The 14,194-nt window shown below is 37.2% G+C and overlaps 1 protein-coding gene across 4 annotated transcripts in view; it reads right to left on the bottom strand.

Annotated features, from left to right (window-relative positions):
* Positions 1-1,008: 1,008 nt before the first annotated feature.
* The window catches only part of IFT56 (intraflagellar transport 56), a 38,913-nt gene continuing 25,727 nt past the window's right edge, over positions 1,009-14,194 (bottom strand). For all 4 annotated transcript variants that reach the window (XM_019653294.1, XM_019653295.1, XM_019653296.1 and 1 more), the window contains 8 exons: positions 12,647-12,700; positions 11,634-11,697; positions 10,116-10,204; positions 9,776-9,859; positions 8,772-8,841; positions 7,842-7,948; positions 2,874-3,007; positions 1,009-1,485 (listed from right to left, as the gene is read on the bottom strand). In XM_019653294.1, coding sequence (XP_019508839.1) covers positions 1,374-1,485; positions 2,874-3,007; positions 7,842-7,948; positions 8,772-8,841; positions 9,776-9,859; positions 10,116-10,204; positions 11,634-11,697; positions 12,647-12,700 — 714 coding nt within the window. In that variant the 3' untranslated portion in view covers positions 1,009-1,373. The remainder of the gene's footprint in view (positions 1,486-2,873; positions 3,008-7,841; positions 7,949-8,771; positions 8,842-9,775; positions 9,860-10,115; positions 10,205-11,633; positions 11,698-12,646; positions 12,701-14,194) is intronic.

Here is a 14,194-nt window from a genome sequence, read left to right as displayed (position 1 = left end):
AAAACAAACCCAAAAACACCTAACCTGTTTTGTTACCTAAAATATAATGGAGAAGTGATAAACAAGATTTGTATTCTTTGCTTCCTGAATAACCTTAAATGTACCGCACAGACACTTTTTTCATAGTACTCACCTTTTAAAAAACTGCAATACTCCTTTACTCCACTGTAACATGTTATAATCATCAAAAATGCAATTACTGAAAGAGTAATCCCATAAGTCTATTATCTATTAATGACTAGACAGCTTGATAAAGGATCTGCCATTCTTGGAATCATATAGCTTTTATAACCTCTGTTAAGAGATGCAGGGCTAGCCAAGTGGCTCAGTTGGTTAAGAGCTCACTCAAGAGTGTGATCTCTGAGCAACAGGGTCACCGGTTTGATTCCCAACTCGAGCTGAGTTGCCACTGAGTTGCCAACAGGTGGCAGGATGGCTCAGCTAAAAAAAAAAAAAAAAAGTTTCATTTTGGGCCAGCCAAGTGGCGCGCTGGTTAAGAACTGGCTTGGGATGCCAGAGGGCGCCGGTTCGGATCCCACATATGAGGGCCAGTGACACTGCCCTCCACAGCTAAGATGCTGAACAACAGCTCGACCTGGAGCTGGGCTGCCGTGAGTCGCCGGCGACGGCGTAGGCTGCAGCCCCTGTGGCAGTGGGTTGCCATGGGCTACCGTGTGTAGCCAGCAGCCAGCGTGAGCGGCCGTCCAGAAGCCGGCGACTGATCTGCCTCGCCCGGGAAGAGCACAATGATGGTGCCAGCTTGGGCCAGTGAAGCAACGTCCTCCACAACTAGACGGAAGAACAAAAACAACAGCAACTTGTCTGTTCCCCTTCCCCTGATTCCCCAGCGCTGTTCCACTCTCCCAATTCCCCAATAAAATCTTTAAAGAAGAAAAAAAAAGAGAGATGCAAGATTCAGAGATGCATTACGAAACTCTTTATGGAATTCCCCAGTAAAAAGAGTGTACAGAGATGGCTAAAAATAAGATGAGAGAATGACGGCGACTCTTGAGCATTAATGGCATTTATTATTGCAGCTTGGAGAAAATGCCATAGAATGTTAATATAAAAAAAAAGTTTGCCATTCTCCTTAAAGTCAGTGAATGATGTAAGAGTTCTCTGAGTATTTCTGGAAGAAAGGCACCGAAGTCTTATTGCTACTCAGATCACTCAGGGGCCACAACACAGGCTCTGGCACTTAACTTCAGCCAGGAGACAAGGTCTAAGCAGCCAGTCACTGGGTTTGTGACTTGAAAAGCAGAGAAGGAAAATGTCACTAAAATAGAGGCCTCCATCTTACATCAAACTTGAGGCAAATGATTTCCAATCTTACGGCAAATTGGTGACTGCTTCCCCAGGCCTCTGGAGCTATTTTAGATAGGCACTCTATTTTCTTTGGCCCATTTCTTCATGATCCGGATGATGTATTCTACTTGGGTGTTACCCGTGCTTCTCAGTAAATGGAGGACTTCTCGAAGGGTCTCTCTGAGGAAAAGATTTGAATGGGCAAAATGTTTCAACAGAGAATGAGAAGTAACAAGTAAAATAAACTCGTAACTGTTCTTCATATACTTCTAGTGGGGCATTTTTGGTAACAGGCTCTTTCCCTGTGTATTCATAAACCAAGTACAAACTTCCTAGTCTGCTATTCTTATGGTGGCATAGTAAAATAAAAATTCTATGTGATCACTTCTCCAACCCAAATTTTCCTTGTTTACTTATATTACCTATATACATGCTATTAATCTTTTTGTCCTGATATGACATAAATATTTCCATTTCTGTGTTTACTTTCCATGGCAGAGTAGAAAGAGGGTACATCAAGGAGTTGGGTTCAAATTCTAGCTCCATACTATCAAGTCACTTAACTTGTCTGAGTCCCAGATTTCGACTTTGTTTAAGGTGATAATCACCTTAAACTGGGTGTCACTGCCATATGTGTGAGGTTTTACAAAGCCAAAAGAATGAATGATTTCTTCAAGAAAAATAATATTTTAATGAATACGGAAGACAGGAAAGTTAAGGACCAAGATTCAATAAATGTCCAGTATTTATGTTTTAATTTATTTAAATTTAACTACAACTAAAATTAATGTTTTAAGTAATGCATACTAAAACTCTCCTATTACCTTGTCAAATCTATAGGTAACTGTCTATTGATCTTCTTCCCTCAGAGTTCTCTCATATTTTTTACTTTTTTCCCTCAATCAACCTCTTTTGCTTAACCAAATACTTTTAAACTTTTATTTAGGACTGGAAGTCGATACAAGGCAGGAAATAATTTTTGATGGATTATTCACGTATAAAATAATCACATCTCATATTCATACATTGATAACAAATATAGTCCATGAAGTTATTTTTAGAACACTGAATTTAGTTTTAATTATTTTAATTTTGTTACAAATGGAGCTGCAAACAATTCTATGTAATCTAATGTCTCAGTATTTCATGGAATATGAGAAAACAAAAGAAAAATAACAACTATCAATGACATCCACTCCATCCCTAATTCTGTGAGGTCTAAAAGATACAATAAAAAGCCTAGACAAAGAAAAGAGTAGAAGAGATTGAAAAATACTTTGTTTATGAAATGGCAATTCATTTGGAGCCAAGTATACATCTTGCTCTTCTATTTGAGAGCTGTAGTGTACTTAGTGTCCCAGCATATATGATTTAGAATGAACCGATTCTATAAGACAAAAAATATCTGGAGGAAAAAGCTCAGATAGAAATACACAACATCCTAACCCTTTATTCATCATTCTAAAACATCATTATAATTTTGAGTTTTCAGAGGATGTCATCCATGAAAACAATTCCTTTATCTCACAAACCAGCAAATGAATAGAGTCTCTTGTCTGTTTACTTACTTGGGTTCTCGCCCAGCTAAGATCATCTGGAAAATGCCCACACAGGCACCCCTCTTGCCTTCCCAATATTCAGGGTTGGGATCCAGTCTCTCTAGGACATCAAATGCTTTGGCTGAATAGTAAAACTGGCCCATCTGAATAAAAGAAAGTATTGTGGTCACAAGATTGCACAGGATGAAACTAAACATAAAGATGCCATGAAACAGAACTGTATAAAATGAATGCATGGGTAATGATAACATTTTCAGTTAGCAAATTAGATAAATTTAAATTTCTTATTAAATAAGAAGGAAAAATCACAGTTTGGGTACACAGGTTCAGTTTAAATGAGCTTACCTTCATTCAGTTTTCAACAATATAACATTTTTTCTACATATAGTCAAGTTGTGCTATAATTAACACATCTGTCAGTTCTAATTCTAGTCTAATCTTGAGGATAAACTTCAATTACTGTGATTTGAAGTGAGTATTTTTCATGCCTTTCCATACAGTCTGTAGATGATTACTGTCATTCATTTGATGCTAATTTGATCATGTTCAACCCAAGAGGATGGTCTTTCCCTGACCTTGTTCCTAAGTTCTCAGGATGCCTCGATGGACACTGACTACTAGTCTAAACACCAAATCTTTCAAACATTTAATTTATTTTGACAGATATCTTTCCCAAGTATACTACACATTTCCTTGGCCGTGTAAAGCATGCTGAATACCGTTAAATTTTGCTTCGATTTCTCGACTGGCAATCATCAGTGTACAGTGTTACCAATTTCACTGAAGGCTTCAAATTGCTGAGCAATCCTCGACTCAGTGTGTTTTAGTGACTTCTCCATTCATGCAAACCATTGTTCTAAACATTTGCTAGTTTTCTTAAGATCTCTATTGCATTCATGGCTTGGCGTTTTTCTATACCACATAGGAAAAACACAACTTGCCTCCCTTCAGTACAAATTATACTTATACCTTTATTCATCCTTCCCTCTTTTCTGCTTATCTCACAGAAAAAAAGTGTTCTTCTTATTCCTTTTCAAGGTTAATCCTTCATCCTGTGTTCTCTTAAACATTTTTCTTTTTCTTTTTTTTGTTTTTTGGTGAAATAACTCACATACAGAATGGTGCATGAAACATAAACGTAAAGTTGAATGACTGATTATAACGTGAATACAAGTGTAACCACCACCCAGGTCAAGAAAAGAAATACTGGGGTGACCGGTTAGCTCAGTTGGTTACAGCGTGGTGCTGATAACACCAAGGTTGCCGGTTCGATCCCTGCATGGGCCACTGTGAGCTGTGCCCTCCCTAAAAGAGTCAACTATGATGCCATTGTAGCATGAAAGCAATGTGTAACCAATGACCATGGCTGTTCCCCAACAAAATTAAAAAAAAAAAAAAAGAATAAGAAAAGAAATACTGACAGCAAAACAGAAGCCCTGTGTCACTTCTAGACCACAACCCTCTCCTTTCTTTCAGAAGTTAACTATTATATTCCGACTTTTACGGTCATCAGTCCTTTGACTGTCTTTATAGTTTTATCACCTATGTATACATTTTTAGACAATATAATTGAGCTTTGCCTCTCAGAATTTTATCTATATGAATAATACTGTAAATATTCTTTTGTCTCTTGCATATGCTATAAGGTTTTATCTTTATTGTTGGATATAGCTCTAGTTGGTTTATTTTTTAAAAACTTTAAATTTTGAATTATAGATTTATAGAAAGTTGCAGATAATGCAGAGAGGTCCCATGTACCTTTCACCCAATTCCCTTGCCTTACAGCTGATGTAATAATAGTACAGTATCACAATATCAAAATCAGGAAATTTACATTGCTACGTGTTTCTAGTTCCGACATTTTATCAAATGTATAGACTCCTATAACTACCACCACTATAAAGATATACAACTATTCCATTACCACAAAGATCTCTGTGGTGGTACCCCTTTATATTACATACATTCCCCTCCCTGCTCACCATCCCTAACCCCTGGCAATCACTAATTTATTCTACATCTATAATTTTTTAATAATGTTATATATATAAAATCAAGCAATATGGGGCCCTTTGAGATTAGCTTTTGTGACGCAGCATAATGTCCTTGTTTTGCCAAGTTATTGCATATATCGATGGCTTATTTCTGTTACGGAACCTTGCAAAAGCAGGAGGTACCTCTGCCCAGTATGGTTTGGATGTTGAGAATGATAATGCCACATACACACCAAAAGGACATGAAAAGGTTTCTTACTTATATAATTGAGGTCTCTGGGGAAAGTAGAGCAGTTTTCTCAAGCAGGTCCAAAATGGCCTGAGAGAGCAAGGAAAGGAGACTGGCCTGGGCTTTTACTGTGGTTGGGGGTGGAGCTGGGGTGAGGGTTCCTGAGAACGGGCAGGGGCCTGTGTGGTTTGAGCCAGAGAAGGGAGCAACTAGGATTTCTTATCATTTTGTCCAGGGCACAAGGAAGTGCAAGTGGTGAGTCTTAAAAGCTGTCAGGACTCAAACATCCAGAAATGGAGTCAGACTCATCATTATAGTTCCTCTTTTTGTTACTGACTAGAATTCCATGTCAAACCACGGGTTGTTTAACCATTCACCTACAGAAGGATACCTGGATTGTTTTCAGTTTGGGGCTATTATAAATAAAGGCATGATTGACATTGTGAGTAAGTATGTATGTGGATATACGTTTTCATTTCTCTGGGATAAATACCTAGGAGTGCAATTGCTGGGTTGTATGGTAAGCCTACGTTTGTTTTTTTAAAGAAAATGCCAAATTATTTCATGATATATCTTTTTTCATCCTTTAATTTTCAACCGACCTATAGCATTATGTTTGAAGTGAGTTTTTTGTAGAGAGCACATAGCTGGGTTGTGGATTTTTATCTACTCTGTTGATATGTCTCTTAATGAATGTATTTAGACCATTGACATTTAATGCAATTATTGATATGTTAGGACTTAATTCTACCCTTTTCCCCCCCATTTGTCCTTTCTGTTTTTCTTGGACAATGACATCTCACGCGTGTCTCTGTAGTTTGTAGCTTGAGAAAGACATGACTGTGCAGTCTACACAGAGGGAGGACAAGAAAGCCTGTGCTTGATGTCATTCGTCTCTGTCTATACATCTCTTTTTCCTGCCATTCCTGTATTGTAATAAATCCTAGCCATACGTATAACTTCATGTTCAGTCCCAGGAGTCCTTGCAGGGAATCACCAAACTAGTGGGTAGTAGTGGGACCACTGAGACGCTATGTAATGCCAAATTGTTTTTCAAAGTCATTAGCTTCCTTTGACCTTGACCCCATCCCCCTCTCATCTTCTCTAGCGCTTCACTCCATCAAAAATGCTCCCACTCTCTTGAGTCTTTAATGTCCCTGTCAATGGTTCCTCTTCCTCTGCCTAAAGATATACCCTTACTCACTATTCTAAACGAAGAAGTCTCCCTCCACCTGCAAAAATAAATCCCCCCCCCAAATCTCTAACCTTGCTTCCCCTTTTAAGTTAGCATCACATTTTTCTCCTTATCCTCAGCATCAAGTGTTCGAAAGACTGTGATCTACATTACACTTGTTGCATCTGCTTTCTAATCCGTTTCTCTTCTCTACCTACTCGTTTCTCAGGCCTACACAGGTCCATCTAGTTGCAGACTTGACACTCTCCTTCCTTGGCTTTTGATAAAATAGGAACGGGGGTCGGGGTGGGGGAGATAGTAACGGAAAGCATGTTTTTTTTTCTCCTGGTTTTTCTCTTTCCTTTCTGTTCATGTTCATCCTGTCTCTTCCACTGACTCTTCTTTCTATTTCTGTCCCATAATCACTGATGTTCCACATGGTTCCTCATACTATTCGCTGGTTAATCTTTCTCTCCCACACTCTGTGCGCCTGCTGCTCCCACCACCACCATAACTGCTGTTAACGTCTAAAACTCCCTGTCTATCTCTCTAATCCTGACCTCTCACCTGAACCCCAGGCTCACCTTGCTAGTTTCCTACATACCTTTGCCTGGGAGCCCCAAACACAGTTCATATTTATTATATCTAAAATTGAACTCAATTCCTGTCTTTTAATGTTTTTCTCCCCTCTGCCTCCCCTAACTCACTTAACATCAATGCCATCCACCAAATCATGTTAAAGAATTTCAAGTTTCCTTTGTTTGAAAACCTTTTCCATTGATGGTGATTCACTTTATTTTTTATAATGATGCACTTTGAAATGAGCTATTATTAATTTAACACTACTCTCTTTACCTGACATTTTCCTGTCTTCTGGATAAGAAGACACATACCCAAAATAGGAATTTCTAGAACTTGAGGCTAATTTTTAATAGCTTTTAATCTACAGGATAGGGTCCAAAACTCCTCCATCCTCTCTGCCTTTCCAACTCCACACACAGACTCTCTCTCTCCACCCTCCCTCCGTCCCTCCCTCTCTCTCTCTCTCTCTCTCTCTCTGTCCTTGACCAAATGACTGCATTTTTATTCTCTTTTTCTGGTTCCTTTGTCTTTCCTGTCTACTATTTACATGTTAGCATTCCCCAAGATTTGGCTTGCAACCCTCTATTTTTCTCACCTTACTTCCTTACCTGGGTAATCTCACTGTTTTTCAGGGTTTCAATTACTACTGAAATGTTGATGTTTTCTCCAAATCTATGTCTTCAGATGTCAGAGGACATCTTTCTTGAGCCTCAAAACCAAATTTCCAACTACCAGATGAAAATCTCTTTCTGGATGGTATCTAAAGATTCACAACCTTTAGAAATCGAAAACCTCTTCTCTTAATCATTATTTCATCTACATGTAAAATCTTGAAACGCTGTCTATCTCTGAATTCAGTTCATTCATAAAAGAGATGACATTTCTGATATTGCTATGCGAATAGCCATTTAGTCTCTAGGACATTTCTCCCTGATATTTAGCCAATGCAGCAGTGTGATACTGATCTTCAATTTTCCTGTACTCTCCTTCAGACCCACCTTGTAGCAGTCATTAGCAAGGAGCTGTAGGAGGCTAAAGGACTCAGCAGAGGTTTCCATCTTTAGGTAAAGTTCCCAGGCTAGCCTTGGTTTCTTATTCAGTATATCTACAAAAAGAAGTAAAGATTTATGCTTTTTGAATGTATAAGAAATACATTTCTGCATTTTGCTATTCTGTGGATTTGGTTCTGTGTTTCAAATATACAAAGTAATGGTAAATAGCTCCTACGTGGCAAGTTTGTGACGTTGACATTAACAAGCTTCCCTATCAGAACTCCACCATACTTAAAATTTTTATTTAAGTTGGGATTTAGATAATTATGTCTTCTTAGATTGGGTTGATTTCCAGTAGTTCCCATTTAGTTCATTTGCTTAAAAGAGGATACCTATCATTCATTCAATCCTACTCTATAGTTTCGACCTTAGAATATCTGATTGCTAAAATTTTCCCGCAACTTCAAAAACTCAGTGAACATTTTAAACCCAAGTGAACAAAAGGAGGAAAATAAATAGTGCACAGACAGACAGAGACTATAGGCTAAGTAATATACAAAAAAATTATGTTTCTGACATTTGCCACTTTTAAAGCCAGCACCATAGTAAAAAGGTAAAAATCAGCGAAACAATATCATTTCTCTCAAAACACTGTGAACTGTGACTCTGGAAACTTTAACAGTGCTAAAGGAAAACCTGGCATCTGTTAGGTCTGCATGTGCTAGGTCAATGTTATATGGCCGGATTAATCACAGGGTAAACTTATATAATAGATGTACATGACCATCCTTACTGAGTAGCACTAATAACACAATTTTGGCATTTACTCATTCTATAAAACAAAATTACAAAACGCTCAATATAATTTCCATCCAGAAGACTATGCAACAGAGAAGAAAAAGAGGGTTCTTCTGTGACATTTAAAAGAAGACTCACAGCATCGAGCCAACCAACTGAGATAAATGTAATCGTTTTTCATCTTCTCACTTTGGATTAACAGAAAAACCTGTGAGAAGAGGAAAGAAAGGGAATCAACATGAAGATGCTTTTGCAGTAAGAACATTCATATCAACATTAATGATTAACACAGCTTTATGGATGACCAAATTTTATACAGGCTGCTAAGAAAAGCGAAGGACAAAATTGGGGCGATTTTAACACACTTCTCTCAGTTACTGATCTCACAAGCTGACAAAAGATGGGTAAAGATATAGAAAATTTGAACAGAATAATTAACAACTGCACAACGCATATTATTTTCAGGAACACGTGATTGTGCTACCGGGCAATAAAACAAGTTGCAACAAATTTTAAAGGAGTGATGTTATATAGACCAGACCACATTCTATGACCACAATAGAATTAAATTAGAAATCAAAATAAAATAACCTGGAAAGGATAAAGCATGTTTGAAAATCATGAAACACATTTTAAAGTAAGTCACAGTCAAAGAAGAAATCATAACAGAAATTAGAAAATATTTGGAATTTAAATAATAATAAGTTGAATAATTTGTTGAATGACAAAATTCAACTGAATAATTCAACTGAAATATTTTGAATAATTTAGACAAATCGATCTATGAAGTTAGAAGTTAAGACAGTGGTTATCCTTGGGGGAAAGAGACAGATGCAAAAAGAGATAATATTCTGTTTCATGATTTGGGTACTGATTATTTGGGTATGTTCACCATCAGACAGTACAGTTTGAGTTGTATGCTTTTCTCAGTGTATGTTATGCTTTTATGAAATTTATCAAAAAAAGGAAAACATTAATGTGGTTATAAAAATCTACATATCTATTCACATTGTATTTTTTAATGTAGCTTAAGAACAAAGGAACTTTTAATAATCCTTTACCCTTAAAATTTATTTCATTGAAAAAAAGACAACAATGTTTTTGCACAGAATCATTCAAATGCCTTCAAAGCAGGTACTCACCTCTTCAGCCTCACTGGTATTGCCTGTTGCAGCTTTGGCTTGGGCATAATTAAAGTTAAAGATGTCATCATTATAGAAGTAACTCTGAAAAACATCCCAGGAACAGGTCATGTCGAGCATTAACATAGAAAATATAAAAACCTCAGTTCTAACAGATAAATACAAAAATAATATTAAGCAATTAGCTGATGCCACTAATGACAATATAGTAAAAAGGGCATCTCTAAGAGTATCTTATCTCTGACATTATATATGAGGTCGGACAATTAAGTTTGCGAACTTTCCACCCTTCGTATATAGTATTTTGGATCCAAGGTCATCTAGAAAATTCTATACTGACCTTAAATGAGTTGAGGTATATCAAGACATCATCAAATTGCTTAAGCAGGAAGAAACAGGAAGCCATGCACTGCCTCCCTGGTACTGTATCTGAAATGGCACAGGAAAAGAAACCATGTGTATTCATGAAACCAACAGGTTTCTTTTGCTGAAATTTGAGTTCTTTTATAATTTAGAGATAGGACTGTATTCCAAGACATCATTTTAGACTCTGAAATTACAGATTCTGTTCAGTGGACAAAACCTCAGCAGAACGGAGGTCACAGGGCTGGAGTGTGGCTGGTAATCTTTCTCTGGGTTAACCCTCAGAGTCCAAAATGAACACATGCGCTGCAGGTTACAGGAGTCTTCAGGTCTTTTTCCAGGGCTTTGATTCTCTCACTCAACTCCAACAGCTGCACATCCAACCAATGTGCCTTGGTCTCCATCTTTATTTATCCAAGACAACCTAGCACTTTTACTGTCAAATGGAGAAATAATTTGCCATAGAACCATCTGATCCTGACCCTGACCCATTTTTGGGGTCTGATGTCACATTCCTATTTGAGTAAGTGCCACTGGCACTTCCAATCCTCCTTGCTCTGTTCAATCTTTTCCCCACAGCACTCATCACAGATATGCTATATAATCTATTTATTATGCTTTTAGTCTGTGCCACTAGACTGTATGCTCCACAAGTAGGGGGATTTGTTTGTTTTGTTTACCGCTGTATCCCCAACACCTCAATACATTTTTGTTGTATAAATAAATGAAATAGGAAAAACAAATAGTTCTGGTGAAACAGCTAAAAGAAAATGAATATACAGGGGTGGAAAAAAAAATATTTAACAGCCAGTTCAGCATGAACACTGTTAATCAGAATACATGCCAGCACAGACAATGGTACAGACAGCCACGTCAGTTCCTACTGGCTAACTATCATCCCTTCTTATAGCCCTTCCTCAAATCTTACATTGAATCTTGACTGATGAAATCAATGCTTTAATAAGAGAAATGAAGCCATAAAACTACTTGTGGGACATTTAGGTGAATATTATATAACCACAGGGGTAAGAACATACCGTCTAATAAACTTGATATCCATGTAAGAAATCATTATTGAAAAGATAAACATCATTAAATAAGATTGAAATATTTTTATATAGGAAAAAATATGATAGGTAAATAAAAGTCAATTGATTCACTGGGAAAAATATCTACATGACAAAAGCTCTAATATATAAAGAGCTCTTGAAAAATGAATAAAAGTTAATGTTTCAAATCAAAAACAGAATCAAATATTTAAAACGCTCAGCAACTAAAGAATACATCTATTCTCCTCTATTTCTATATTCCTCCTCCCACTTTAGCTGAGATATTGAGAAGAACTAATTCTAATGTTCTCTCCTGTGTCTGACTTCCCATTTTATCGTGGGAAACCTAACAGATGTATCCCTGGACACAGAATAAAATGTCACCAGTCAATACACAACTAGCTCCAATTATGAATCATGCTCACAAGTAGAGACTTCAGACATACCACATTCACTAGCTGAACCTCCCACCAACTGGAAGAACTGCTGGGCAATTTTCATATGATCCCTCTGAAAAACAAAGCACAGCCAATTTAGAAGAATAAGTTGAACATATTTTATTTGTATTATACTTTATGGTTTTAACATATGTGTCAGGATTTAACATATACCCTTGTTTTAAGTCATCCTCAAAACAATACTAATTCTAATTAGCATAAGCCACTAGAAAATGATAACCTGAAACTGAATTAAAATCTACTCTGGATCAGACAAAAAAAAAAGAAGAAAAACAAAATCCATCCCTAAATTCTATCCTAAAAGTAGCTTCATTAAATGAACTCATTCAACCAGTTAACAAATACTTATTGCTCTTTTACCACGTAACGGACCATGTGGTAAGAGCTATGGTTATAACAAGGAGTATTTATTAAAGAAAGTCATTCATTTATTCAACAACTCTTTTCTACCCATCTGCTATATGAGGCACTGTAAAATGAGATGGAGATAAGATTTATTTATATCCCACTTTGTTCCAAAAAGAACTTATTATTCTTATTTAGAGTATTAGACTTTTAAATAAAAGAATTATTCTTTTTAGAATATTAGATAAATGTTTAGATCAATAATAGTTTAGTTTTAGACAGTATTTTAGTGTTTATAAAAAGCTTTTCCAGAGAAACAATTTTCCCCATTTTACAGATGCCAAAATTATAGCTCAGAGGTGTGCGACGTTAAAAAAAGAAGTCACTGAAAATAAGAATGAAGCTGTGCAATGATTTGTTGTTATTAGATATAAACACTTTAAAAATTGGGCGATTTTTAGCATTAAAGTTTTTTTATTGTCTTTAACATAAAATTCTTTTTACAGTAGAATCTGGATTGGGGGATATGGAGAAATGAGGAACTGCATTAGAGCCTATTTCTAAGCTCATTGTTGGTTGAACTTTGACATTCGTTTTGATTGTTTTCATACACTATAACTTTGCAGACTACAGATTACCAGTGATCCCATACTCACCGAACCCATTTCTTGGCCAAGGGCTGCATTGACCACTCCTTTGAGGATATACTCCTGGAAACGGAATAATACCGATTTAAAAGGAATGTGAAGCTATCAGATATCTTTCAAATCAATTATTTGCATCAACTCAATACTTTATATAGATTATCAAAAGTTACCCACAGTGATATTTCTCTGTTCTATCCCTGGCTTGAAATAAATAATTAGGAGACTTTCATTTGGTTTCCAGCAGGTAAGTGTCCATATAACAGAACTTACTATATTTGTAAATTCTCAATCTTAAGCAGAAATAACTCAGTGGAAACTTCTGAGAGTTAAATTTTGTTTTATTTCAATTCAATGGGAAAAAATTGTTTATGTTAATAATTTTTATCACATTATCAGCCTCTGTGACATCATATATATTATTTTACCATTCCGATGATATAATAATCTTCCTTTGTTAGTGATCCTTTCTTCAAAAAAAAAAGTGTCCTCTAGTTTCCATTTGTAAGGTATTTTCTTTTTCTTTCTTTTTTAAAAAGATTTTATTGGGAAATTGGGGAAGGGGAATAGTGTTGGGGAATTGGGGAAGGGGAACAGCCAAGTTGTTCTTCAATCTTCGTTGTGGAGGGCGCCAGTTGCCATCTGGCTTCCCGTCAGCAGCTCATGGCCTCTAAGCTCAAGGTGCTGTGTTCAGTCTTAGTTGCGGGTGGGCATAGCCACCATCCCATGCGGGAGTCAAACCAGCAGGCTTGTTGTTTAAGAGCGCACACTCTATCCACTGAGCCATCTGGGCAGCAGCTCAGCTCAAAGTGCCCAGTTCAGTCTTAGTTGCGTGTGGGTGTAGCCCACCATCGAACAGGCAATCTTGTTGTTACACCAGCTGAGCCATCCTGCCACCTGTTGGCAGCTCAGCGACAACTCAGCTTGGGCGCAGTGTCACTGGCCCATGTGGGAATCAAACCAGGGCCCTGTTGCTCAAAGCTCGCGCTCTTAAGCCAACTATTAACCAAATGAGCCTTACAGGGGCTGGCCGAGTGGCTCCATTGGTTCGAGTCTTTAACAGATACCCTCCTTAGCAGTTTTTTATCCTCTTTATCAATTTTTATGTGAGTGCTATTTTTATTTAAGAAGATGCATAACAAGAACAGTAGAAGATGCTAAAGCTTTTAATACACTTGAGAAATATACCTGTTTAGACTTCATGGGATCTGTAAACATTTTCAATCAGTGTTTCATTCAATAAGTAGAATGATTACTGTGTGCTTAGTGCACATAGCATTGGAGATACAATGCAGACACAAACCCTGCCTGCAAGGAGCTGACAATCTAGTGGGAGAGAAAGACAAGTTACAGACAATTATACTAGTGAGATAAGTGTCTATACCTCATCCCTGCATTCATCAGAATTCTAGATTTCAGGGCCAGCCAAGTGGCGCATTGGTTAAGAGCTGGCTTGGGACGCCAGAGGGCCCTGGTTCGGATCCCACATATGAGGGCCAGTGACACTGCCCTCAACAGCTAAGGCGTAGGCTGCAGCCCTTGCTGCAGTGGGTTGCCATG

This window comes from Hipposideros armiger, unplaced genomic scaffold (genome assembly GCF_001890085.2).
Source record: "Hipposideros armiger isolate ML-2016 unplaced genomic scaffold, ASM189008v1 scaffold_201, whole genome shotgun sequence".
In the NCBI taxonomy this organism is placed as follows: Eukaryota; Metazoa; Chordata; class Mammalia; order Chiroptera; family Hipposideridae; genus Hipposideros; species Hipposideros armiger.
The sequence above is the reverse complement of the archived record's forward strand: the minus strand, read 5'-3'. Positions and strand labels throughout refer to the sequence as shown.